Below are 27,937 nucleotides of genomic sequence, written 5' to 3' on the forward strand. Positions count from 1 at the left end.
CTTGTGGACTTCAACTCCCAGAATTCCCCAGCCAGCGTGGCTGGCTGAGGTAGTCTTAAAATTTTAAACAAGTCTTAAAAGTTGCCAAGTTTGAAGAGCCTTGCATTAGACCAGTGGTTCTCAACCTTTTTAATGCCGCAACCCCAACCGGTCGTAAGTTGAAGACTACTCAACCGGTCGTTAGTCGAGGACTACTCAGCTGGTGCAGCACCGTTTGCAGAATGGGACTTTTGGCGGGCTCAGCAGGGCAGAGACAGCCTGGACAATTCCTATTGGCTTTTGAAAGCCAATAGAATTGGACTCTATTCAAGAGAGCCTATTCTATTGGCTTTCAAAAGCCAATAGAATAAAAGGGAGTAGCACAGCTAAGGAAAAAGGGGGAAAAAATGGCAGACTGCGTTGTTTGGCGACCCCCGTGAAATGGTCGTTCGACCCCAAATGGGGTCCCCACCCACAGGTTGAGAACCACTGCATTAGACCAAGCTGGCTAGGAATGAAGTCCAGAGTGGTATAAATGTGATATTGTATGTCTGTTATCCCAACCTGTTTTTTTTTTTTTTAACGAATTACTCCACTTCCTATCATTTCTACAATAGTGACTGGAAATTTAATTCCTTACTGTGCAGACGAATAGATCTGCAAGTCACCGCCCTAAGGGGAGACTCCGCTAGGAAGGAAGGGAGGCCTGTTGAATGCAGCAGAATTTATGTCAGGTATTTTATTCATGCATTACTCAGTGTATCAATTCTGCATCGTTTGTGGGCAACAGCTGATATAACGGATTGTTTTCCTTGCAACTCACAGTTTGGAAAACGAGCTCCTTTTAAGCGTTGCACAAGATTGGGAAGCCTTCCTGGTTGCAGAAGGGAAGAAGATCCAGAGAACTTCACAAGATCCCTGCTTGGGATCTTCCAGAGAGACAGACGAGCAGTCCCCAACTTATGACCACATTGGGGACTAGTAATATTTGTTGTAAAACAGTGAGGTTGCAAAGTGAGTCATCACATGACCTTACATTGACTTTGCTTGCCAGAAGCCGGGTGGAAGGTCACCAATGGCGATTCTCACACACACACACACACACACACACACACACACACACACACACGGATGCTGCAGTGGTTGTTAAGAGTGAGGTCCGGCTGTGAGTCACTTATTTTTAGTATCCTTGTAACTTTGAATCATTGTTAAACAAATGGTCGTAAATTGAGGATGACGTAAATTGAGGGCTCCATTTGACATCCTTAGATGTGTCTCATAATTTGGCTTTTTTTTTCAGGAGAGGTCACCTGAATGGGGTAGAGCTATTGGGACTTAGTTTTGCACAAACTGTCCGCCCCATCCCCTAATTTAACAACTGCAGTGATTCAATTTAACAACGGTGGCAAGAAAGGCCGTAAAACGGGGCAAACTCACCTAAACGTCTCACTTAACAACAGGAATGTTGGACTCGATTGTGGTCATAAGCTGAGGACTACCTGGGCCTGGAGATCAAATTCTCCTGGATCTGTAGGGGTTTTTTTTTGTTTTGTTTTGTTTTTGCTCCTTTCCATCTGTGCAGAATTAAGCCAAACATTCTTCTTCCCTGGAGACTAGTGCTCCTGAGCATACACAGAGTCTCTTTTATTGCAGAATCCTTTTGCCAGGCTCTGGAGGAGGGCAACTCTCCCGAGGAGTTTTCCAGAGAGAGAAATCTGGACCGGGAGGAAGGCTTTGGAGAAAGCAAACTTACTTTCCATCCCTTCCAGTAAACAAGTCAGCTATAAAAAAAAAAAAAAAAGCTATTCTAGAGAAATCAGAAAGGGATTCTCGAGCAACTCAAGCACAAGGCAGAAAACCGGCAGCCTCTTTTGCAGGGAGAAAACTTCCCAGATCCCTGAGGGGTGCATTTCAGCCCAGCGGGATTCACAGGGCTGTTTTAGTGAGAAAGGACACCTTGTCTTCATCAAGACAACAGTCCACAGATGGAAGCTCATCACTTCTGGACTTGGGGTTCCTTCCCTCTTGGGGAGGACTGCTCAGGTTGAGTTGGGTCCAGGGTTCAAATGCAGCTTTCCTGCAAGGGGGAAGGGGCGTGCCCATTGATTGATTAAAGGCAGGCAGTAGAGGGTCTCCCCACCCCTCCAAAGGAGGACCACCTCCCCACTTGGCCAACTTTTGCATCCCAGAGTTTTCTAGATCCACTCTGAGGGGCTTCCTCGGAAGTAAATCTCAGCCAGGAGCCACAGCCTGGCCTCTCACCTCCCCCAGTCCCTTTATTCCCAGCAACTGGGGAGGAGGACCCCAAAACCTTCCTTCTTTCAACCCTTACCAGTTTGGGTCACGAAAACAAGCCAGCTCAGAGAGCACCAAGGGCCCCTCAAGTTCAATCAAGGAGAACCTTGATTGGATCCCAGGGGATCCCACGGCAAAACAAGATCTGGGGTAGGCTGGAGAAAGCCTTTCAGCAGGTAAATCAATAAGAAATGGAGCGAAAGAGGTTTTTTGCCCCAACCATCCCTTGCTGGACCCGAAGATGCTTGGAAAGCATCTTTGGACCATCTATGGACCGCTCATCGCCCGGGTACCAAATCAGGGGAGCAGCAGCTTGGGGGGACCCACAGCAGCCCCTCTGCAAAGGGCTCCTTTCCCATCTCTCCATCCATCGATCCATCTTTCTCTCTTTCTCTCTCTCTCTCTCTCTCTCCCCCCCCCCCCCAAAGGCGAGAAGGAGGAAGGAATCGGGGAAAAAGAACTGCAGCGAGACGGCGGCGAGTGAGTGAGCGAGAGGCGCAGCCAATCCGGACGGGCCGTTCCGAAGTTTGCCTTTTATGGCGAGAGCCGCGGCGGCCGGCCCGTATAAAACCCGGCGCGCGGCGGCCGAGCGCGCAGTCGTCAGGCGCCCCTTCGGTCCTCTTTGTCCGCCGCTGGATCGCTCAGCCGCCTCGCTTGCGCCGGTCTCCCTCCCCCCGCCCGAAGGGTCTCCAGGAAAAGAAGCGCCGCCGAGCCTTTCGAAGCAGCCGCCTCCCCCCGAAAGGTAAGCCGGGCCGAGGGGGAGGAGGAGAGGCAGGCGCACCTGCCTGGCTGGCTTGCAAACCGTGGCGGGGATGCCTGCAATGCTGGGGAGGGTCTTGGGGGGCTGGGGGAGGGCGCTGGGCTGTTTGGGGGGGGGCTGGCTTGCGCCTTTGCAAGGAGGGGGTTCGACCCTCCCCTCCCGGGTCCCTGGGGTTTTGGAGAGACTCCGCGCTCCTGGAGGCCGCGCAAGGATTTGGAGAGCCCCCCCCGGATGGAGTTTGGGGTGCGCCTCTGCCCTGCCAGGCGTGCATATATGGGGGGCTCCGGCTGGTACTGGGGGCACAGGGGTCCGGACGGAGGGGGGGAAGGTGCAAAGGTGGGGGTTGCAGGGGACCCCCCCCCTTAAACGCTTATGTGGTCTGGGGGCGCGCCGGCCGGCCCGGAGCGGGACCCCCGGGGCTTGGAAGCGGCCTCGCAATGCTGGCCTGTTGGAAAGGAGGGGGGTCAGCCAGGCACTGAGTTCGAATTGAAAGGAGGCGGCTGGTCGCTCCCGGTTTGGCGGGGCTCCGCTGCTTAACGGCTTTAAGGGAGGGGGAGACGGAAGGGGGGGTGCCCCCCATCCCCGACAGGACTGAAGGTTTTCCGGGGGCCAAAGTCGGCTTTTCTATTGTAAGAGCACGTGGGTGGAGAAGGGCGAGGAGGAAGAGGGGGGGGTAATCGATCAATCATAAGCAAGTCTTGAAGGTCTCTTTGTTTCGTGGGTCTGTTGGCTGGGGCGTGCGGGGGGGGGTTGAACTCCCTTAAGGGTTTTGATGCCCCCCACCCTCAGGAAATGCTGCAGAATATCCGTCTGGGGCGCCTCTCCTCTCGTTCCAGCCCTCCCAATTGCATGTTTGGGAAGGTGTCAAACTAGCAAGCGGCTAGTCCTCATTAAACGGAGGAGGAAGGGTCGTAAGCCCTCGTGTTGGAGGGGAGATTTTGTTTGTTTGTTTTCTTAAAGAAAAGTCCTTTCAGTTCAAGCATCCTCCGGCATGGGGTGTACCTGCTCTTGTTCTCTCTCTCTCCCCCCCCCCCTTGCGCCCACTTTGGGCCTGGAATTGTTTTCTCTCGGGGTTCATCCGGACCTTGCAAAGGGAATGCCTAGCCCCCGTTGATCCTGAGCTAATCCAGATCGCGCGCCCCCTCTTTTTTTTGGGGGGGGGAGAGAGAAAAGACAGGGTCTTCCCGTGGGACAGACAGCCTCGTGCACTTGGGCGTGGGCGTGCCTCGCCTGGCTAGCTTTTGCAAGCAGCAACCCAGCCAGGTTGGGTAGCTAAGCCTTAGGAGCCTCCCCCCCAAAGCTGGTGAGCATGCAGTCTGGGGGGGGGGGTCCCCTCCTGCTTAGCGGGTCTTGCCTGGACGGATTAGGCAGGGAGGGGGGAGTGAGGAGCTGGCCTTTGGGCGTGGCCATGGCCCCCTCCTTGCGGGGCGGGGGGGGGGGCTGGTGGGCTGGCAGGGCGTGGCTAAGCGCCGGGAAGAAATCTGGCTGCCGGCTGCATCTTCACGATTGCCTTTTATGGTAATAGTGCGAGCCGGCAGGCAGCACCGTTCAGCTTCCGAAGGCTGCCCGAGAGCGTCGGGCGCGCCACCTAGTGGCCGCTGGAGGCATAGGGAAGAAGTAGGCAAAGAGGAAGTGGGTGGGGCCCTGACTGCTGGCTTTGCTGTTGCTCAGCTGTTCCTTCAATGGTCTTCCTCCCCAATTCCCAGATCACCATGGATGATGATATTGCAGCGCTCGTGGTTGACAATGGCTCCGGCATGTGCAAAGCCGGCTTCGCAGGAGATGATGCGCCCAGAGCCGTCTTCCCCTCCATCGTGGGTCGCCCCAGACATCAGGTACGTCCCTGGATCCTCCAGTCTTGGTTTGCAGCTCTTTCCGAGCCAGGGAGTATGGAAATAAGATTGGGCAAGTTGCTAGACCTCAAGGACTCCTTTCTAACCTTCCTGGACAGCAGGTTCTCACAGTCTTGCAGATGGGACCTAGGTTTATCCTTGTTTGGTCCCTGAGTTGATCTTCCTTGTCTCTCTGCCCATTCTTAGTGTATCTCATCTTGACCTTTTCTTGACCAATTTGGAATCCAGGAAACAAATGGAAGGAAAACCCGAGCAGGTTCACTTCTCAAAATCTGTTTTCACCAAGGTTTCTTGTACAAGCCATGACTGGTGTGGCATGCCACCCTCTAAACCGTAGTTTGCAATTTACAGGCAGGCTTCTGTGCCAACTTTGAACAAACTATTACTTTACTATGATGCCACAAAGAGTCTAGCTCTCCTGTGCCTGAAACTAAAGATGAGTGAGTGGACTTCCCCTCCTGTCGGAATTTTAGGAATCCAGGAATTGTTGGGAGGGGAATTCTGGGTGTTGAAGTCCACCCATCTTCAAGGCATTGAGAAACCTGGCTTAAACCTTACAAGGGTTCCTTATGTCCCAGAAATGTTTTTTTTTCTCCAAAAGGCAATTGGACTTTCTTGTTTTGTTTTTTTAAACATTTCACTTCACATTCAAGAAGCTTCTTCGCTTCTAATGATTTTCAAAGAGAAAACAAGTCCAGTTCCCTTTTGGGGGAAAAGAAAATCCCTTTGGGGGATGGTTGAGAATCTCCATAGACAAAAGGTGCCTTAACACATCCATCCAAATGTTAGGTTTAAAACCTTTGACTAAGTTGTGTTGGCTTGAGCCGGCCATCTGCCCAGGGCTTTGTCAATGGGCTGTGTGGCTATTTTATTTCAAAGTCTTGATCTTCCTCTCTCCACAGGGTGTGATGGTTGGGATGGGCCAAAAAGACAGCTATGTTGGAGACGAGGCGCAGAGCAAGAGAGGCATCCTGACCTTGAAGTATCCTATTGAACATGGCATTGTCACCAACTGGGATGACATGGAGAAGATTTGGCACCACACCTTCTACAATGAACTCAGAGTCGCCCCGGAAGAGCATCCCGTGTTGTTGACAGAAGCCCCCCTGAACCCCAAGGCCAACAGAGAGAAGATGACTCAGGTGTGTATTTGCATGTGGTCCCTTGCAAACCTGCCCAGCATTTCGCCTCTATACTTTTTTGCTTTCTTCTCCTGCCTACAAAAAGGATACTTTGCAATCTTTTCGTTCTCTTTGTTCATCTTTTTTCTTCCTTTCTTTCTTCCTTTTATTCCCCCAGCTCTGCAGGATTTTCTTTTCTGATCTGAATCTTCTCTTGCTGGATCTGGAAAGGTTTTTATCTGCTCTTTCAAATAAAAAAAAAAACGGCTTTCTCTCTTCTGTTTGTGTATTCGGCTTGTGAGCATCACTGCTTCTTCTTTCTCACACTCTTTCTTTGTCTCTTCTCCCCCCCCCCAATAAAATACTAACTTTGGCTTGTTCTGAGTGATTTCTATCATGCTTTCTTAAAATTGTAAAACTGAAAATTTGCCCAATACGGAAAGGGTGTGGTTTGCCTTAACACCTGCAATGAAGGTTTGTATCTGTCCAGCATGTGTTAGATTTTTCCAGTGGTGTTTTCTGCGCATGGTGTTGATGGGGCCTTCTGTTGGCCACGATCTTCACGGCCCTCTCTCTCCTCCCATCTAGATCATGTTTGAGACTTTCAACACCCCAGCCATGTACGTTGCCATCCAGGCTGTGCTCTCCCTCTACGCCTCTGGCCGTACCACCGGCATTGTGATGGACTCTGGTGATGGTGTCACCCACACTGTGCCCATCTACGAAGGTTATGCCTTGCCCCACGCCATCCTCCGTCTGGACCTGGCTGGCCGCGACTTGACCGACTACCTCATGAAGATCTTGACCGAGAGAGGCTACAGTTTCACCACCACAGCCGAACGAGAAATTGTGCGTGACATCAAGGAGAAGCTGTGCTACGTTGCCCTGGACTTTGAGCAGGAGATGGCCACCGCAGCGTCCAGTTCCTCTCTGGAGAAAAGCTACGAACTGCCCGATGGACAGGTGATCACCATCGGCAACGAGCGGTTTAGGTGCCCGGAAGCTCTCTTCCAGCCATCTTTCTTGGGTAAGTCCTGAAGGACCACGATCTTCAAGTAGAATCTGAACTTGGGTCGAATGGCCATCTTGAAGGCTCTATGTGGTGTCTAGTTGTCTTCATGGCGGGCATCTTCTCTTGGCAGGTATGGAATCCTGTGGCATCCACGAAACCACCTTCAACTCCATCATGAAGTGTGATGTTGACATCCGCAAAGATCTGTATGCCAACACTGTCCTCTCTGGTGGCACCACCATGTACCCTGGCATTGCCGACAGGATGCAGAAGGAAATCACCGCCCTGGCACCCAGCACGATGAAAATCAAGGTAAGACTTCAGCCTGAACGACGTGGAGATGGGGGCCGGGTTGAGTGTGGTTCTACAAGCGTGGCTTTGTGATGGCCACAAGCAGCAAGCTTGGGTTTAACAACCACAATTTGGCTCTCCCTCTTCTATAGAGGGAAAGCTTGCGTGTCCCCCAAGTTGCTTGATAATTTATGGAGGTGTTTGGGGCAAAAAATTGGGAAGCAGTAGTCTGGACCCACCCATTTTTTGAAATAGGAACATTGGATCTTAAGGACCAGTAACTTGATTCTGCCTTAGTTCTAAGTTCTGATTGCTTCCTCTTTTCTTCCTATAGATCATTGCCCCACCTGAGCGTAAATACTCAGTCTGGATCGGAGGGTCCATCCTGGCCTCCCTCTCCACCTTCCAGCAGATGTGGATCAGCAAGCAGGAATACGACGAATCCGGACCATCCATCGTCCATCGCAAATGCTTCTAAAGCAGGACTTAGTTACCACCATAGCATTTTTTTTCCTCTTTTTTTTTTTTTGACCAAAAAAAAAAAAAATCCCCATAACTGCGCATAAGCGAAAAAGTTTTTTGAGAATTGGCATGGCTTTTGTTTGTTCATTTGGCGCTTGACTCAGGATATAAAAACTGGAACAGTGAGAGAAAAAGGTTTTGTGATGGCGGCAGCCTTTATTAATAAAAAAAATGCAAAAAAAAAAGTTGGAGCGAACACCACCCCCTCTCTGACCCCTCCCCCACCAACCTCCCCCCTCCCCAGTTCTGCAGTGCATCTGAGGACCTTGATTGTATGTGTGTTGTTTTTGAAAACGATAAAGTCATTCCAAATAGTGTCTAACGCATTGAGAGGAAGTTAAACCAGCCTCAGTGAAGGCAGCAGCCCAGCTCTTTCCAAAGAGCAGGAAACAGATTTTTTGAGGTTTATTTTTTTTTAATAGAAAGTATTAGCTTGTATGTGAATCATGATTCAAGTGTCTCTGTCTCTTGCGCCTTAAAACAAAACTTAAAAAAAAATAGCCACACTTGATTGTCATCTTTGGGTGTTTTTTTTTTAAAATTAAGATTATTTTGGGTCAAAAAAAAAGGGTGGCTGCGTGTGGTTTCTCTTCTTCCCAATGGACCGTGTGAAGGGTTTTACAGTCTCCTCCCTTCTATATCCCCCCCCCACTTCCCAAAGGGAAGCACTATTTGCACCCTTTTGATGCCAGTATGTATAAGGGGTACCAGGGCAGAGGGAGGGGAAGGCAAAACTACACACTGACTCGAAAAAGAAAAAAAAATACCCAGTTTCAAATAAAGATGCACAACCATAACTGTGGATTGTTTGGTTTTTATCAAGTCAACAGGTATCGTTCAACATTTGAATTGGTGGATGGGAACTTGGCACAAAGTGGACTCTACTCACTTGTCCTTTGAGAATCTGCTGCTTTAGACTCTTTTTCCCAAGCTCCCTCTTTACTCAACTTTTGTGGACTTTTAACTCCAGAATTCCCTAGGCAACATGGTTTGGGAATTCTGGGAGTTAAAAGTCCCACAAGTCTTGAAAGTTGACAAGGTTGGAGACCCCGGCCTCAAAGGATGTATTTATCCCAAATAAATGGGGACCTAGATTAGTTCTTCACACTTGCAACTGAGCCACCAAAGCCCCGATTTGGACTACCAGCAGCTAGCCATGTTGGCTGCTGCTTTCTTTTTAAGATGGCCGGAGAATGGAATAGTATTTTGGATTTTATGCCTCTTAATTATTTTGTAAGTAACTCAAGACAGCAAACCCACCTTTTCTTAACAACCCTGTTAGAGGGTCAATCTAAAACTTAATTTTGAAGCCTGGCAATTTGAAGATGGATGGGCTTTAATTCAACAGAATCCCTCCTTCAAAGATTTCCAGGAGTTGAAATCCATGCATGGCTGGCTGGGAGTTGAACATCTTCAAGTGAAAAAACACTTCTAAAAGCTGAAGAGCAAAACCAGCAATTCCTGTTAGAGCTTCAGTTGCTTATCTCTTCTAAGCAATATTCCAATTATCTTTATACAAAACATTCTGTAGACAGTTTTGGCAAACTGCAGCTCATCAAGTTGGCATTAGGGCAGGACATAATTTCACAGGTGATAAAACCCATAGCTTGCAAGAGCCTGTGGTGGCATCCCCACAATCCATGATGTCCAATACAACCAGTATCATTTTAGCCATTGTCAACAATTGCAGGATGAAGGCGTCTTCCGCATGTTTCCAACCAATAACAGTCCTGAGCCATGTTTTTCAAACTTGGCAATTGGAAGAGGGCTGGGCCTCAACTCCCAGGATTCCCCCTGCTGTAAATGGTGATGGGGAGTTCTGAGAGTTGCAGTCTATGGATACTGGTGAAGGAATTCTGGGAGTTGAGGTCTTGTGTATGTTGGAGAGGGAATTCTGGGAGCTGAAGCCCACCCAGCCTCAAGCTCCTAACTTCGAAAAAACACGCATGTGGGAGCAAGCTGGCTTTGAAATGGCCATTGCACAGGCTTGGAAACCCCAAGATCAGGATTTGCAGGCAGCCTTCGGACCCTCGCGTGCAGCTTGCAGGGGAGCCCCCCAAATCCAAATGCACGGATCGCGGGGTCCCCCCCTCCAGGTTGCAAAAACCCGGACAGTTTCTTTGTTTTCTCCCCTATGCCCCCCCCCAGTGCTGCCTGATTGGAACGCTCCGGCTCCAGGAGGCCACGCCCATCATGGCGCTGCCGCCCGCGGCGCCTCACCCAAGATGGCAGCCCAGACGGAGCTCAGGAGCGGAAGTGAGGTCACGAGCGCGCCGGAGGTCCGCGTCGCTTCGGCGTGCCGGCTGGAGGGGAACCGTATGAGGCTGGCGACGGAGGGAAGAGCCTCTCAGCTGGCTCGGACGGGGGTGTTTGCCCGACCATGGCCGCCTCCTCCGGAGAGGTAAGCCCGGCGCTTCGGCCTTAGTGCTCCGCCTTTCCCGCAAGCCTCGGCGTCTCCATGGCAACCCCTGACTCGCAGGGCACGTCTGAACGCGGAAGGAGGCCGCGTGTCAGGGCAGGCGGTGCCGCGCGGGATGTTGTTGGGCGGTCGCAGACGCGGTTTGGAGGGCCTGAGTCGCGGGGCGGTCTCGTTTCTGACATGGGTCCCTGTGGCTTTGGAGGCCCAATGGGGCTGGGGGGTTAGTATTTTCTGCAGGCCGGCGACTGCTGAGGGACCGTCTTGCCCCCTTCCGGGTGTGCCGGCCGCCTTTCTTATGACCTCCCACCAGCTGCTTGGACATTGCTTGTTAAGGGCGTTCGAGACTGCCTTTAGGGGACCATCTCTCCCATCGTCCACAGCCTGCCGGGCCAATAGGCCTTACCATGGTCTGGCCTTCCCTTCCTCGTCCAGGTTTCTGAAAGGGAGGAAACGCAGGGTAGGAAGAATGGAGAGTCGGGCCAGCAGGCAAGCATACAATAAGAGTTGATGATGGAAGGAAGGAAGGAAGGAAGGAACCAAAAAAGAGAAAGAGAGAGAGGAAGGAAGGGAAAGAAAGAAGAAAGAAAAAGATTGGAAAAAAGGGAGGGAGGAAGGGAAAGAAAGAAAGAAAGATATTAATCTTGGAAAGCCAGTTTGGTTGTAGTGGTTAAGGCTAGAAGCCAAGAGACGGTGAGTTCTAGTCTCATTTCAGACACAAAGCCAGCTGGGTGACCAGTTGTGTCATTAAATCATCCACCAAGCTGTCTTTTTAGGGCAGAGTTCTAAAGATGGATAAACATGTAAAAATGATAGTAGTAATAATAATAATAACTTTATTGTCACTTTGAATGTACACCAATCGGCATACATCAAAATGAAATAGTGCAACAGTTCTCAGTTGATTGAGTACTTTGGTGATTCAGACCGATTTCTTCCCCAGCTTTTCATTCCTACTGTGTCTTTTCTGAGTCCTTGTTTTCCGCTTGCAGGACGTAACAAGTGTGGAGAACCGGGAGGAGAATATCGGCATGAACTTAATGGAGTTTTCAGATGAAATCCTCTTACACATCTTGCGATACACTCCTGTGTCAGATCTTGTCTTGAATGTCCGAAGGGTCTGTCGGAAACTCTCCGCCCTTAGTCTTGATAAAAGCCTCACTCATACCGTGATCCTGCATAAAGATTATCAGGTGAGCAGGGGCTGTCAAAGGCGGTTCAGAATTAGGAGATAGTTGGATGCACTGAGTATGGTGTGTATTTGCTGCCTGAAGTTTATAAAAATACTAAAGTGGGATATAAATAAATAATAAATAGAATAAACGCACCTAGCAGTGACTCTTGTTTGATTTGAAGAGATTTCAAGAGGCCTCTTAACATCAGAGAGGGCCTTTGGGTGGGTGGGAGGTAGGTAGGTAGATAGATACATAGATAGATAACCTTTATTGTCATTTTTTTACTGTGGGCACATTGGCACATATTAAAAATGAAATTTAGTTGCTCTCAAAGTGTACACATACACAACACACATTTAAACATGCTATATACAACATATGTATAAAAGTAGGGAAGGGAAGATTTTGGTGTTTCCACCAGAGTCAGTGGTGCTTACTTTTTCATGATTCTCTAGGACCTGCCCATGATCATAAAGTTCAGTCTTCCGTCCCTGGTTTTTATGCTCAAAACCAGGCCTGGCCTAACTGGGATCCTTTGAGCTCCTAAAGTTCTCCTTGATGGCTTCCATGCAGGTGGACAAAGACAAAGCGAAGCAGCTGATGAAGGAGATTGGGAAAGGCATCCAGGAGCTGGACATGACCGGCTGTTACTGGTTGCCTGGCTTGACCATCGATCAAGTGACCCGCTGCAAGAATTTGGTGAAGTTGAACCTGTCCGGCTGCCACCTCACCTCCCTTCGCCTCTCGAAGATGCTCTCTGCCTTGCAGCAGCTTCGCTCGTTGGCCATCGACGTGAATCCTGGGTTCGACGCCTCCCACTTGAGCAGTGAGTGCAAGGCCACCCTGAGCCGGGTGCTGGAGTTGAAACAGACCCTCTACACCCCGTCCTATGGGGTGGTGCCCTGCTGCACTAGCCTGGAGAAGCTGCTGTTGTACTTTGAGATCCTCGATCGATCCCGGGAGGGTTTAATCATCTCGGGACAGCTCATGGTGGGAGAGAGCAACGTGCCCCATTATCAGAATCTACGGGTCTTCTATGCCCGGCTGGCTCCCGGCCCGGTCAACCAGGAAGTGGTGAGGCTCTACTTGGCAGTGCTGAGTGACCGGACCCCGGAGAAGCTTCACGCCTTCCTCATCTCTGCCCCGGGTGGATTCGCCCAGAGCTGTGCCGTGAAAAACCTGTTGGATTCCATGGCCAGGAACGTGACCTTAGACGCCCTGCAGCTGCCTCGCTCCTGGATGAACGGTTCCAGCCTCTTGCAGCACTTGAAGTTTAGCAAGCCTTTTTATTTCAGCTTCAGCCGCTGCAGTCTGTCCGGTGGGCAGCTGGTCCAGCGGGTGCTGAACAGCGGCAAAGACCTGTGCACTTTGGTCAGCTTGAACCTGAGCGGCTGCGTCCACTGCCTGTCGCCCGATTCCTTGTTGCGGAAAGTGGAAGACGACATTGACAGTGGTATCGTGGAAGCCCTGGTGGATGCCTGCTGCAACTTGAGGCACCTCAACCTCTCCGCTGCCCACCATCACAGCCCCGAGGGCCTGGGCAAGCACCTTTGCCAGGTCCTGGCTCGTCTGAAAGGCCTCCTCTCCCTGGCCCTGCCTGTTTGCGCCGTGGCCGACAGGGCCGCAGCGATTGGCGACAGGCCTTCGGTGCAGCCGGTGGCTCACGCGGTCTCTCAAGGATTTGGGAAAAAGGTCCGGATTGGGGTGCAGACCTATCCCAGGAACTGCTTAGAACAGAGCAATCCCAGACCGCAATCCTCTGTCTTTTGGACTCTTCTGGAGTCTCTCCCCTTTCTGGAAAAATTGGAGCTGATCGGCTCCAGTTTTTCCTCGGCCATGCCCCGGAACGAGCCGGCCATTCGGAACTCGCTGCCCCCCTGCAGCCGGGCACAGCACATCGGGGACGCCGAGGTGGCTGCCATTGGCCAGCTGGCCTACCTTCAGAGCCTCACCTTGGCTCAGTTGCCCAATATCCTCACGGGCTCTGGGCTGGTTGACATTGGGGCGCAGTGCCAGCGCCTGCGGGCTCTGTCCTTGGCCAACCTGGGCCTGATGGGGAAGGTGATGTACGTGACGGCTCTCATGGACATGCTGAAGCACTGCAGGTGTTTGCAGGATCTCAGGTGAGAGAACCAAGCAGCTTTTCCCCCCTGTGCTTTTCCTGTTTTAGCAGCCAGGGATCCTTCGGTGTCACTGTCCCAAAGGAGGCTAAAACAGATAAGAACGGTTGCAGGATTTGGGATTTGGGTTTAGAGAAAAGAAGGACTAGAGGAGATATGATAGAGTATTCCAGTACTTGAGGAGCTGCCACAAAGAAGAGGGGGTCAACTTATTCTCCAAAGCACCAGAAGGCAAGAAACACTGGATGGAAACTAATCAAGGAGAGAAGCAACCTGGAATTAAGGAGAAACTTCCTAACAGTGAGAACAATCAGTGGAACAGTCTCCCTCCAGAAGTTGTGGGTGCTCCAACACTGGAGGTTTTTAAGAAGAGATTGGACAGGCACCTGTCCGAAATGGTGTAGGGCAGTGGTTCTCAACCTTTTTAATGCCGCGACCCCCCCCAACTGGTCGTAAGTCGAGGACTACTCAACTGGTGCAGCACCGTTTGCAGAATGGGACTTTTGGCGGGCTCAGCAGGGCAGAGACAGCCTGGACAATCCCTATTGGCTTTTGAAAGCCAATAGAATTAGACTCTATTCAAGAGAGTCTGTTCTATTGGCTTTCAAAAGCCAATAGAATAAAAGGGAGTAGCACAGCTAAGGAAAAGGGGAAAAGAAAATGGCGGACTGCATTGTTTGGCGACCCCCGTGAAATGGTCGTTTGACCCCAAATGGGGTCCCGACCCACAGGTTGAGAACCACTGGTGTAGGGTCTCCTGCCTGAGCAGGGGGTTGGACTAGAAGACCTCCAAGGTCCCTCCCAGCTCTGTATTCTGTTGGCTGGTTCTGTAGTTGCTTTTCAAAAGGCACTTGGACTTCCTTGTGTTTTTACTTTTCTTGAAAACGTTTCACTTCTCATCCAAGAAGCTTCTTCAATTCTTCTTCAGAAGAAGCAGCTTTTCAGGTGAAAAGTGAAACGTTTTCAAGGCGGGAAAAAAAAACTTTTGAAAATCACCTTTGGGATAACCACGACCTGGATGATTGAAAACTTCCAGTCTTCCATGTCATTCCATGGGAGGGGAAAAGGGTTTTTTTTCCAGCTCCACAGCCGAGTCACCTTCCCCTGGAGCAGTGTTTCTCAACCTTGACAATTTTAAGGCATGTGGACTTCAACTCCCAGAATTCCACAGCCAGCAGTGTGGGATTCTGGGAGTTGAAGTCCACATGCCTTAAAATTGTCAAGGTTGAGAAACACTGCCCTGGAGTCTTCCACCAGTCTCACCCCTTGAGGTGACATAGGCGTCGTCCAGGAGATGCAGATAGACCCCCCCCCTTAAGAGCTATCCTTGTTGAGGGTACTCAGAGGGCTCTGTTCCTTACTGAGGACGGGGGGGGTCTTCCCCATGCAATAGGGGGCCTTGTATTTGATGTAGCCATCTGGGAATTACAGCTATTTCTCTCTCTCTTCCACCTCTACAGATGTTTATCTGGCTGTCAAAGGAAGCCTTAGAAAGGGGGATTTTAATCAGGAGTAGAGCAACAGCGCCATCTGGTGGATTGAGCGGCAAATTGCAAGCTGGTTTTTTCCCCCCAGCCCTGCTCTGTTCTTGAAGACAATGGGGTAGGCAACCTTGGCTCTTTTATGCTGGCTCAGGAATGCTGGGAGTTGAAGTCCACGAGTCATAAAAGAGCCAAGGTTGCCTATCCCTGCCCTAAATTGATTTCCATCACGCCCCCCACCCACCAGAGTGTTAAGATAATAATTCTCCCAATTCCCCCCTTTTTTTCTGTATGTGTTTTGCTCTTTAAAGATTTCATAAGGTCTCCTCAATTGGAGGAATTGGGTATTTCTAGTTTAATTAAGAGAAGGACCAGGGGGTGACATGAGAACCGTCTTCCAGTATTTGAGGGGCTGCCACAAAGACGAGGGGGGTCCACTTGTCCTCCAAAGCCCCTGAAGGCAGGAGAAGCAGCAACGGAGGGAAACTAATCAAGGAGAGAAGCAACCCAGAACTAAGGAGGAATTTCCCGACAGTGAGAACAATTAACCAGTGGAACAACCTGCCTCCAGAAGGTGAATGCTCCAACACTGGAAGTTTTTTAGAAGAGACTGGACAGCCATTTGTCTGAAATGGTGTTGGGTTTCCTGCCTGAACAGGGGGTTGGACTAGATGACCTCCAAGGTCCCTTCCAATATTATTATTATTGTTGTTGGTCCCTTCCAATATTATTGTTGTTGGTCCCTTCCAATATTATTATTATTATTGTTATTATTATCATTATCTGGTCAAACTCTGTCCAACTGGCCCTTTTTTTTCTTCCTAGGCTTGAGCAGCCCTACTTCCACGCCAATGCCCAATTCTTCCACGCCCTGAGCTGCTGCTCCTCCCTGCAGCGTCTTTGCATCATCTCCCGGAGTGGGATGCTGCAGTCCGATGCCGTGATGTCGTTCATGGCCGCCTGCCCCGAGGTGATCATGTGCCACATGTTCATGGGGGAGTCGCTCACCGTTTGCAAAAGCCTGCAGCAGAGCCTAATACGCAGGTGAGAGGGGGGGGGAACTCGCATCTGATTCTCCTTTGGTGTGCTCCTGTTGGGCCATTAATCCGGGCAGTGTGTTTCTGATGATGATTTAGCTTCTTTCTGAACAGATCTTTCTTCGTTGCCTTAACTCACGGGTGTCCAACCTTGGCAACTTTGAGACTGTGTGGACTTGAATTCCTAGAATGCTGGGGAAGTCTGGGAGTTGAAGTCCACCAGTCTTAAACTTGGCAAGGTTGGATACCCCTGTCTTAACTGAATTCATCTAAAGCAGTGGTTCTCAACCTTTTTAATGCCGCGACCCCCAACCGGTTGTAAGTCGAGGACTAAACCGGTCGTAAGTCGAGGACTAGTCAACTGGTGCAGCACCAATTGCAGAATGGGACTTTTGGCGGGCTCAGCAGGGCAGAGACAGCCTGGACAATTCCTATTGGCTTTTGAAAGCCAATAGAATTAGACTCTATTCAAGAGAGTCTATTCTATTGGCTTTCAAAAGCCAATAGAATAAAAGGGAGTAGCCCAGCTAAGGAAAAGGGGGGAAAAAATGGCGGACTGCGTTGTTTGGCGACCCCCGTGAAATAGTCGTTCAACCCCAAATGGGGTCCCGACCCACAGGTGGAGAACCACTGGTCTAAAGGGAGCTTTCCCCCCCCCCCAAATCCAGAAGTTATGTCCCTGTTATTCCTTTCTTCGCCTGCCCACTGATCTAAACTTGGATCTCCTTTTTGTGTTGTGTTACGTTCTCTGTAACCACCAGGCCTGCAGCTGTTCTTTTCCATCTTCCTAGTTCCAATCCCTTGAAAAAGAATAACCTCGGTGCAAGCTGCAAACAATATAATACATTCTTTTTGCATTTGATTCTTGGCTGTAGTCCTTTGTTTTGTGCTCTTAGGGTAGTATTAAAAATTAATAAGATCTCGATCAGATCAGTCTCGTGAATGAAGGCAAATCTACAGCGGTCCCAGGATAATGTTGAAGGATCCAATCTGGGTCGGTCACCGGAACCGGAGATTTAGTCTTTTGAACTTTCATGCTGGAGCCCATCAGGGAACGTCTCCCTGGCAGACTTGTGTGTTTTGGGCTCTTTTATGTGTGTGGCATTTATAGTGCCTGTTGTATGTGGCTTTTTAGGTGTTGATTGGGGTGTGTTGATGGCTGGCTTTTAAGTCGTCAGCTGCTGTTTCCTTGTGTGCTGCCAAGCCCTCGCCTCCTAAATACTTGGTAAGCTGGTGGTAATTCAGCACTCCTTTTGACTGACACTGGGCCTATTTCCCAGGCTTCCATCACTTCTCTGGCTGTTTTTGTGCCTTCCCGTCCAACAATCTTAGTAGCTGCAAAATTGAATGAGGTATCCTTGTTCATTACAGTGTGAGGCTACCAATGAGTTCCAGTCTCCTCTGATTGTTCACTTGTGTCCTTGCAATCTGGTGGTTAGCTTCCTCCCCTCTGGCCTACCTAGTCACCGGGACTATTCATGCAGGGGAGACTCAGATGAATCAATGAATCCGGAGTTGTGTGTCTACTTTTTCACTCGTAAAACTCAAGGGCTTTTGCTTGCCACAGCTGAGCAAAGACTGGGGTCACTGATAAAGGTTTATACTTACAGCTAATCTTCGGCTTAACCATCGTTTGTTGAGTGACGGGTCGAAGATATAACAGCCCCCCCCCCCCAAAAAAGTTACTTTTCCCCTCACACATAAAACTCTCACAGCATCCCCACCATCCAATAAATCAAAATTCAGGTAAACCAGCATGCATTTACAGTGGATTGCCCTTTGGGACTTTCCCAGCTGACGCCCAACAAGCAAAGTTAATCGGGGAAGCTGGATCTCCTAAACAAACGGTGAGATTTATTTAACGACCATGGTAAAAAAAAAAATGTTGATAAAACTGGGTACAATTCACTTCACCAGCTCCTTGTCTTAGCAAAGGAGAGTCTGGCTCCAATTGTGCTTGTTAAAGTCACAGACTACCTGTATGGCCGCTTGCCCTTCAAGACGTCGTCCCTTTCAGCCTTGCAATGACTTTTTTTGAGGTGGGCCGAGCTGATTTGACAGCTCAGAAATCACTCATCCAGCCTCCTGTATTTCCAAGCCTCTCTTTGGAACAACAACGAAAAAAAAAAAATTTGTATGCCCGCTAAGTGCTTTGAATGGGGTGACAGATGACAGCTGGAACAATAAGGTAGATATTGTAGGCACCGTTTCTGCCAGAAATAACATTCACGGGCGGCTTATCCTCTGTTTCTTAAAACAGCAGTCTGAACCATCTCCTGGTTTCGTGTTTTAAAAGCACAAAGGTGAATGAGAGAAAATGTGGTTTTTCCACTTTCTCTGCCAGGAGAGAGAGGGGCTTGAGTTAATGAAAAGACCCCCTTCCTGTGAGTCTTTTGTGTGGCTGTTAATTTAGGTGGTGTAAAAAGGGAGATTAGGAAGAGGCTGTCAGAGGCCGCTAATCCTCACGACTATATTCCACAGCCAGGCACACGAGAACCCATCTTTTGCTGGCCGTGGGTTCATCTCCATAGCTACTACCTGAGAGTGGTCTTCAGGGATTCCCGCGAGGGCCTTACCTGAACGTGGCCTAGGTGATTATAAGCTCTTTGATCGATGGTTGGTTTGATTGACATCTGCGTTTCCCCAGCTCAGACCCCTGGGGAATTCTGGGAGTTGAGGTTTTGACACGGCTTAAAGTTGGCCGGAGTTGAGAAAACATTGATTTCCCTACCCCATTTCGTACGGAGGCAGTGTATGTAACGCTCCTTCCTGCCATTTCCCCCCCCCCTTCCCCACAATAACAGCCCTGGGATGGGTTGAGAGACAGTGCTTGGTTTTTAGAGCGCCCAGTGAGCTTCCTTCCAGCGAGGAGATTTGAATCTGGGTCTCGCTGATGCCTCCTTGACCGTTACACCAGGGGTCTCCAACCTCAGCGACTTTAAGACTGGTGGACTTCAGCTCCTCAAATCCCCCAGCCAGCCAGCCATGCTCGCCGCGGCTGCTTTGCCAAACCCATGTTCTAAATAAACCATTTATTTATCTAATAAACCATCTAGCACGCTGCTAGATCCCAAGAGGGGTTTTGCTTTGCTTCCTTCCCTTAGATATTCAGCTTTTGTCCTGATTCGAAAGGGCTCTCGTGTTTTTCGCAAATCCCTGCCTGTGGCAACTCCAGGCAGGTGAGGTCCTGTCCCATGCCACACCTGTAGCTGCACCCCTGCGTCTTCTTCGTCCTAAGGTCCAGGCTGTCTTCAGCCACCCCGAGGTGGCACTGTGGTTATTCCTTAAAACATCCCCACCATCATGTTGTATAGGCAAATTGGGGCGGGGGTTGTGTCCTCTCCCATTCTGCAGGAAAAGTTGTTATCACCTCGGCTCCTTTCCTCCCCCCCCCCTTCTTCCCTCCCTCCCTCCCTCCCCACTGCAGAAGCAACCCCAAGTAAAAAAAAATCCCTACAACGGAGCTACCACTAGGTGCAAACGCTTCAGAAAAAGCAGCTTTCTGCTCATTACCTAAGGAGCTGGAGGGGGGGGGAACAGGGCAACCTGAAAAGAAAGGTTGGCCTCTCTTTGCACCCTCAAGGACCCTTCTCCTTTTTCTCCCATCCTCTCTGGTGATTTATTTATTTATTTAGAAAATGTATATCAAGCAGCAGTCTGTGTGTTGCTCCTGAGATGCTGGTAGTCTTTTCAAGGGCAGAACGCGAGAGGTTATTGAGGAGCGAATCCGGTTTTGCAGGAAGAAATTATCCAGTTTTGCAGAAAGGAATTCTCTCTCTCTCTTTATCTATCTCTGTCTCTATCTATCTATCTCTCTATCTATCTATCTATCTATCTATCTATCTCTCTATATCTATCTATCTGTCTATCTCTCTATATCTATCTATCTATCTATCTCTATCTATCTCTATCTCTATCTCTCTTTATGTGTGTAAACTAATATCAGAGTAATCAGGTGCCAAACGATGTTTGAAAATGTTAACTTCCAAGGTCTCAGATGATTGATAGGTATCAATTGACACGTATCAGAGGATTTTTCCCCCCTATCCCTCCTCAAGAGTTCCTCCACTTCTCTAGTTGTCGTGTATATACGGGGCCTCCAGTTGTCTCCCTTTCCACACACACACACATCCATGCCCAGAGCAACGATCACACCCTTGACATAGTTACCTTCCTCCTTCCCCAACAGGCCCCCACCCGCTCTCTTTAATTCTCCTTTAGTCAAGCCGAAATATTAAATTCCGCTCTTTTCTTCCCTCTCGCCCCCCCCCTTTCTGCTTAGAGCTGGTCCCTCCTGCAGCTCATTAATCATCATCAATTCCTCTTCTCTTGTCTGGCAACCTCGAGAATGAATGCATCCCCAAGCCCAAAGAGTGAAGTATCTTCTGCCACTGGCCGCAGTTAGAGAAATAAATAAAATAAATAGTCAGAAGGATGCAGATGCTAAATTTGCAGAAAGCTGTGGGTCCGCGGGCGCTGCCGAAGCGAAGGCAGGTTGAAGTTGCTGGGCTCCAGGTAGCGGTTAGAGCATCAAGGCGAGGGAAAACTGTTGGGCCTCAGTGGGGTGTTTGTCTTGAAAAGAGTAAATCTTTCTCCCTCACCCAGCAGGTCCCATCTTCCCCCTTCTTCAGCCCTCCTCCTCCCTCCTGTTTCCTATTGCTTCTCTTTCTTCTCTTTTTTATTTCTCCTCCTTCCCCTCTCCCTCCTTCTCCTCCCTCCCTGCTCCCTCGTCTCCTTTCCTCCTGTTTCCCATTCCTTCTCTTTCTACTCTTCTTTCTTCTATTTTGCCTCCTCCCCTCCCTCCTTTCTCCTTTCCTCCTGTTTCCTGTTCCTTCTCTTTCTGCTCTTCTATTTTGCCTCCTCCTCCCCCTCCTTTCTCCTCTCCTTTCCTCCTGTTTCCCATTCCTTCTCTTTCTACTCTTCTTTCTTCTATTTTGCCTCCTCCCCTCCCTCCTTTCTCCTTTCCTCCTGTTTCCTGTTCCTTCTCTTTCTGCTCTTCTATTTTGCCTCCTCCTCCCCCTCCTTTCTCCTCTCCTTTCCTCCTGTTTCCCATTCCTTCTCTTTCTTCTCTTCTATTTTGCCTCTTCCTCCTCCCTCCTTTCTCCTCTCCTTTCCTCCTGTTTCCCTTTCCTTCTCTTTCTTCTCTTCTATTTTGCCTCCTCCCCTCCCTCCTTTCTCCTTTCCTCCTGTTTCCTGTTCCTTCTCTTCTCTTCTTCTATTTTGCCTCCTCCTGACCTTGAAAGAGCTCCGCCACTCTCGGGGATGGCTGGCGATGAGCCTGCTGTTGGTACAGGAGCTGCCAAGCCCTCTTTGCTAGCCTAAGCATGTCTGCTAGCTCTGCTGGCTCCCCACCTCCGATTGGCTTAATGTAGTGAATCATTTAAGATCTCGTTCCAGTGTTCATTGTCTGTTTGGCTTCCTGCTCTCTTGGAATCCTTGAATCCGCCTGTCAGCTTCAATTAATAATAAATGCCCGGGCTGCTTTCTTGGTGTGCGTTCCTTAAGGGTGGGGGCACTTGTTGAAATTGGAGTCTGCTCTGGGGAGAAGCAGTTCCTGCCTACTCTCCCCCTCCCCTCCCCTCCCCTTGGGGCTGATTTCATCAAACTTGGGAAGATAAAGGAGGAGGAGGGTGCTGAATTTACACCTTCCCCTCTGAATCACGAGAGCATGCGGGATCCACTTCTTTTCTCCTTCCAAGGGACTCTCCTTTGGGCAATCTGGAAATCAAAGCTTTGCAGGGTGGATTGTTTTAAAAGCTTCCTTGCGTTTTGCAACCGACACACTTTGAAGACCAGGCTCAATCAGTATTGAGCCAGAAGAATAAAGATTATGGAAATGAACGTGGGATGCAGTCAGGCTAAGGCTCAAGCCCAGAGCATCCTCAGCTCTGCAAAAAAAAAAAAAAACAAAAACCAGTGTGGTGTTGCAGCCCTGGAAGTGCTGGGCTGTGACATGTTCAGCCCTGAACGTATCTCTCTCCCTCTCTCTCTCTCTCTCTCTCTCTCTCTCTCTCTCTCTCTCTCTATCTCTCTCTCTGTGTGTGTGAGAGAGAGAGAGAGAGGGAAGGGAGAGGAGATAGAGAAAGAGAGGGAGGGGAGAGGAGAGAGATAAAGATAGAGGGGAGGGAGGGAAGGGAGAGGATATATATATATATATATATATATATATATATATATATATATATAGAGAGAGAGAGAGAGAGAGAGAGAGAGAGAGAGAGAGAGGAGGGAGGGAGGGAAGGGAGAGGAGTTAGAGATAGATAGACAGATAGAGAGATAAAGATAGAGAGGGAAGGGAGAGGAGAGAGAGAGAGAGAGGAGGGAGGGAAGGAGGGAAGGGAGAGGAGATAGAGAAAGAGAGAGAGGAAAGGGAGAGGAAGATAGATAAAGAGAGGGAGGAAGAGAGAGAGAGAGATGGAGGGAGGGAGAGAGAGGAAGGGAGAGGAGAGAGATAGGGAGGGAGGGAAGGGAGAGAGAGAATAAGAGAGAGAGAGAGAGAGAGAGAGAGAGAGAGAGATTTTGAACCATAAGGCATCTCAGCCTGTCTCTCCTTCCAAGTAGTTATGAAGATGAAATGCAAAGTGGAAGGCGAATCTGGTGCTGTCTCTCTCTTCTTTAACCTCCTCCTTGTGGGAAGGAGAGGCAAGTCGGAGAATAAAAGCCATTTCACACCCAATCCAGGCACACAGAACCGCCTCCAGATTGCTAGGCGGCACCCCCCCCCCCCAGGAAGAAAGAAGAGCCTTCTCTGGAAGGAGGTCTAGGGAGACGGTCTAAGGATGGGAGGTGACAGGCCAGCCGTCTTCCAGGACTTGGGGGGCTGTCACAGAAAAGTGGGGCCCAACGGACTCTCCAGAGTGCCCGGAGGCAGGACAAGAAGCAGCGGGCAGAAGCTGGTGAAAGAGAGACCCCATGTAGAACCACAGGCAGTCCTCGACTCACCGCACTTCTCTTAGTGACCGTTCAAAGTTACGACGGCCCTGAAAAAAGGGCCGTTTTTCACCACTTGTGACCGTCGCAGCCTCCCCACAATCGTGGGATCAAAATTCAGGCGCCGGGCAGCTGGTTCGTACTTACGACGGTCACAGCGCCCCGAGGTCACGTGATCCCCCCTTTGCCACCCCCTGACAAGGCCAAATCCATGGGGAAAGCCAGCTTCCACCTCCTCTGCAGCCCCAGATTATTCCTCCCCATTGAAAGCCTCCTCATCCTGGCTTGTTTGTGTCAACATGCACCACTTGATGCAAGAACGGGCGTGGGTGGGGCGTGGGGGGAGAAGGGGGACAAGAGGCCAGCACCATTAATGTGTTTCCTAAGTATGAATTAGGCTTAATTGGCCAATTATTGAAATAACTTCTTAATTTGCAGAGAGGTTGGAAAAACAGCTTCCCAGGGTGTGTGTTTTTTTCTGCCAGCGATGACGTAGCCAAGCCTGGAGGCTGGAAGGGATTGTTCTGCCTCTTTTAATCCTTGCCCTCTTGGGCCAACTGCTCCCCTTGGGCGCCGTAGGATGTTTCTCCTTGGCGCTTAGCCAACTGCCATATATTCTGGGATTTCAAAGCGCTCGGTATGAATTTACTGCAGGGCACATCGGGCTAGCCAAGCCAACAGAAGGAGAAAGCGGCCACTCCTGCATGCACAGAAGGCCTCTCCTTATTCCCGGTGGCCTTTTTTTTTTTCTGGGGTGGGGTCTTAGCAACTGTGCCCCAACTCACATTCCCCTGCCTGTTTTCTTGGAAAGTTCAGCTGCTGAAGCAACAAGCCAGCAGTGACCAAAAAAAAAAGCTGAATGTGCAGGTTTGGGCGATCAGCTCCTGGATGTTTATCCCCTCAGTACTGGCAGGGATTCATATATATATATATATATATATTATTTCATTGATTAAGCACTTGGAAAGAAGGCATTATTGGAAGGAGTTCGCTTTGGTGCGCTGTTACCTGATGAAATCATCTCGCCAATTGATCTGGGCACTTTTTGCTGATTTATGAAAATAGATTCCAACAGTTACCTTTAATTCCAATTAATGTGGAGTTGGGATTAAAGCCTGGCCAGGTTTTTGGGTTTTTTTTGGAAGGCAAGCTACTCTCAAAAGCTGCTGCTAGTTGGTACGAAATAATGGCAATTAATGCCATTCCCAGCAGCTTCCAGAAGGGTGGACTGCAACTCCCAGAATGCCCCAACCTGCCTGGCCATTGCTGAAATGGTGGGAGTTGGTTCACCCATCTGGAAGTTAGCCAGCAGACGGTGAATTCTAGTCCCACCTTAGGCACAAAAGCCAGTTGGATGACTTTGGGCCAATCCCCAAGAGAGGGTGAGTTCTAATCCTGCCTTAGGGACGAAAGCCGGCTGGGTGAGTTTGGGCCAATCGCCAGGAGACGGTGAGTTCTAGTCCCGCCTTGGGCATGAAAATAGGATCTAAATCTTATTAACCAAACTTCTACTGCTTCTCCCCAGTCAGGTCACATGTCACAGTTTCTTAACATCTAGTCCCGACTGTATCATCCAGCCATTATCGGTAGGGCAGGATTGCCTGTTTCCTTCTACGTGCAGCAGTCAAGAGGGCTAGAAACTCAGAATCGGATTTTAAACCGTCAGCAGGTTCTTCTCTCGCTCTTTGGTGCTTTCAGAAGCCGGTCCATTTTACTCCCGTGCGTAATCGCACGGATTTTAGTGTCCATTTCACGGGGAAGAAGAACACGTCCTGTTCTCAGCCCTGTAAAAGGAATAATGCTTGAATAAGAGGCAGAGAGAAAGAAAACAGCGTGCAACAAATGGCCTCTTTCTTAAAGCTCTCTTTTCCCACTAAAAAAAGAGGTGACCTGCATTTCCTCCGTTGGCATCCAAGGCGCAATACTTTGATTTCCTCTGCGTGCATTTGAGCATGTATGTTCACTTCCTTCTTGGCACCACCTGCTATTCACCTTTCAAGCCCTACCCTGTTGCTTCTTTACGTAGCCATCGTTATCCTGTCTGCACCGGCTTTTAAGATATATAAATGTTCCCCCCCACACCTGCACGGACATTTCCCGGAGAAAAATATTGTGGATGGGATTTTAAGTGCTGCAGCCTCTCTTTTGCTGCTGCGCGCGTACGACCACCATGCTTTGCTGCAGTGCTTTCTCCTGTTGCATTAATTATGCCTGCAGCCCTGTGTGTGTACATGGATGAGAGAGAAATTTATGATGGCCCCTTCCTTCCTTTTTTAATAAGGGGGAATTAACGGCAGGGCGGAAAATTTAGGACAGTAGATTCTAGAGTTGTGGGAGGAAGGCAGACCTGACAATGCCTAAAAGAGCAAGAAAAGGGACCAGGTCACGGGTGGGGAACCTTGGCTCTTTTTTGACTTGTGGCCCTCAACTCCCAGAATTCCTGAGCCAGCCACACTCGCTTTAACCCAGTGGTTCTCAACCTGTGGGTCGGGATCCCATTTGGGGTCGAACAACCATTTCACGGGGGTCGCCAAACAACGCAGTCCGCCATTTCCCCCCCCCCCCTTTTCCTTAGCTGTGGTACTCCCTTTTATTCTATTGGCTTTTGAAAGCCAATAGAATAGACTCTCTTGAATAGAGTCTAATTCTGTTGGCTTTCAAAAGCCAATAGGAATGGTCCAGGCTGTCTCTGCCCTGCTGAGGCCACCAAAAGTCCCATTCTACAAACGGTGCTGCACCAGTTGAGTAGTCCTCGACTTATGACCGGTTGAGGGTTGTGGCATTAAAAAGGTTGAGAACCAATGCTTTAACCAGTCAGCTAAGCCTTGCTTAGCAGTGGAAATCCTGGTCCCAGTTGTGCTCATAAGTTGAGGACTCCCCAATCTGGGATTTGCAAACTGTGAATGCTAACAACAGCACCGTTCCGTCTTCCTTAATGCTTCTTATTTCTGGGTTAGTTTCCAGGCTGACCGACCTGCGCTGAACGTGGTGGTGTTCCCTCTCCTGCACGAAGACCTAACCGAGGTCATCCGGGACGTCCCCATGATGCACCTGGACGAGATCACCTTGTTCAAAAGCCGGGTGGCCGAGGAGCCGCCCAATCTGTGGTGGTGACGGGCGAAGCAACCTGGCCAGTTTTCTCTTCCTCCTCGGTTGACCGTCATTGCTTGTTGAGTCTCGTGACCGTTGTTGGAATGCCGTTCGGTTCTCGATGCTGCTCCGAGGATCCCATTTGGGCCAAGTTTGCCCTTGGAAAAAAATTGTAACCCCCACCATCGCCACCACCATTTTTTTTTTTTAAAAAAAAATAATATTCTAGCCCTTGTTTCTGCAGAACGTGGGAACGGGCGGTGACTAGGAAGGGGACCTTCCCGTATAATGTTCCTTCCTTGCTATTTAGTATCTGAATTCTTGTTTAACTTGAGGTGGGATTCAAGGAAAGAGGAATTTCAGCTGAAAAAGAATGTAGCCTTCCCCTCTTCTTCCGAGTCGCATCAGTCCATTCTTTGTGGATGTTCCTTGCATGTTCTTTCTCAACCTGATCGGTGGACTTCAACTCCCAGAATTCCCCCCAGCCAGCACGCAGAGGAAGTGCATGCACCTAACCGTTGCCCAGGTTGAGAAACATCGCTCTTCTGCTTCAGAGTTATGCTGTCCGTTAATTTTTTAAGACACTCCAAAAAGGGTTCCAAAGACAAATAGTTTTAAACCAGGGGTCTTCTAACTTGGCCCTTTTATGACTTGTGGACTTCAACTCCCAGAATTCCTCAGCCAGGCATGCATGCCTGGCTGAGGAATTCTGGGAGTTGAAGTCCACAAGTCATAAAAGGGCCAGGTTGGAAGACCCCTATCTTAAACTGTGGGAATCCAGGTGAATTTGGAATTTTTAAGACTTGCTTAATTCCAGTTGCTTAGGCAAATTTGGCTAATCTTGACAAGCGTGTCCTTATTACCGTTAGCGGTGTTACTGTTTTCCTGGCGAGAGGCGAGCAGCCGCCCCATCAACATTAAAGGCACAGGAGGGATGGCTTAGATTACTTGCAATCGTTCTGAATGTTGCCTCTTTCTTCTCCGTTTTTTTTATCGCTTATTTTAGCAGAGCACAACCCTCCTCTTACCTAAATCCCACTTTGGCACAGAGCAGTTGCAGATCTAAAAAATAATAATAATCAAGAACGTAATCTTGCAAAGCGGCAGTCATCCATCTCGTGTTCGGCTAGACAAGTGAGGTTGCAGGAGAAGATGGCGGAACCTAGCCAGCGTGTTTTCTCCAGTCCTCCTCTAGGTGACATTCGGATGACTTTATAGACAAGTGAAACCCCCCCTTGTGAAGAGGGGGGGTCCATGCCTTCTCCTTTTCTCCCCCCCCCCCCAAAATCAGACATCCTTTTGAAGAGAGGTTTCTCAAAGCAAGCTGCGGCGCTAAAGCTCCTGTCTCGGATTGACCCTTAAGTTTCTAGTCCTTGACAAAACGCCACTAGTGTCCAGTGTTCCCATGAGGGACAGATAAGGGTTAGGGTTAGGGCTACCACAGAGCTAACTTTGAGCCTGTTCTTCTGCTCTTGATTGTCTAGGTTTTATAGAGTAAGGCTGTCCAACCTTGGCTCCTTCAAGACCGATGGACTTCACTCCCAGAATTCACCAGCCAGCTGCAGAAGTCCTACAAGTCTTTAAAGGGACCAAGGCTGGACGCCCCTGTTTCACAGGATCGTTTGGTGTGGGTGGGGGTGTTTCTAGGGAATCTGTGTTCCACCTGCAGGAGGACAGCCAGTAACTTTGTCCTTGGGGGCGGGTCACTTAGGCATTCATTTTCCAAAGAATAGTGTGACGTCAGGGCACCCCTTGCCCTGCTTTGGTTTGTTGGCTTTGTTTTGTTTTGTTTTGAATCCCTCCCGACTCGCTTGGGCTGCTCCGTGCTCAGAATCACCAGCCTGCTTGGGTATCT

The 27,937-nt window shown here is 49.6% G+C and overlaps 2 protein-coding genes across 2 annotated transcripts; both read left to right on the forward strand.

Annotated features, from left to right (window-relative positions):
• Window positions 1-2,858: 2,858 nt before the first annotated feature.
• Window positions 2,859-8,630, forward strand: ACTB (actin beta). Its single transcript, XM_039360787.1, has 6 exons — window positions 2,859-3,016; window positions 4,741-4,869; window positions 5,790-6,029; window positions 6,597-7,035; window positions 7,151-7,332; window positions 7,646-8,630. Exons 2-6 carry the CDS (start codon window positions 4,747-4,749, stop codon window positions 7,787-7,789), a joined length of 1,128 nt encoding a protein of 375 aa, XP_039216721.1. The 5' UTR covers window positions 2,859-3,016; window positions 4,741-4,746; the 3' UTR covers window positions 7,790-8,630.
• A 1,539-nt stretch (window positions 8,631-10,169) lies between these two features.
• On the forward strand, window positions 10,170-26,249 carry FBXL18 (F-box and leucine rich repeat protein 18). Its single transcript, XM_039360788.1, has 5 exons — window positions 10,170-10,234; window positions 11,242-11,442; window positions 11,998-13,547; window positions 15,851-16,069; window positions 25,950-26,249. The coding sequence occupies exons 1-5, from the start codon at window positions 10,214-10,216 to the stop codon at window positions 26,104-26,106; spliced, it is 2,148 nt and encodes a 715-aa protein (XP_039216722.1). The 5' UTR covers window positions 10,170-10,213; the 3' UTR covers window positions 26,107-26,249.
• Window positions 26,250-27,937: the final 1,688 nt, after the last annotated feature.

This window comes from Crotalus tigris, unplaced genomic scaffold (genome assembly GCF_016545835.1).
Source record: "Crotalus tigris isolate CLP2741 ecotype Arizona unplaced genomic scaffold, ASM1654583v1 scf7180000019173.45859301935:6455823, whole genome shotgun sequence".
NCBI lineage: Eukaryota > Metazoa > Chordata > Lepidosauria > Squamata > Viperidae > Crotalus > Crotalus tigris.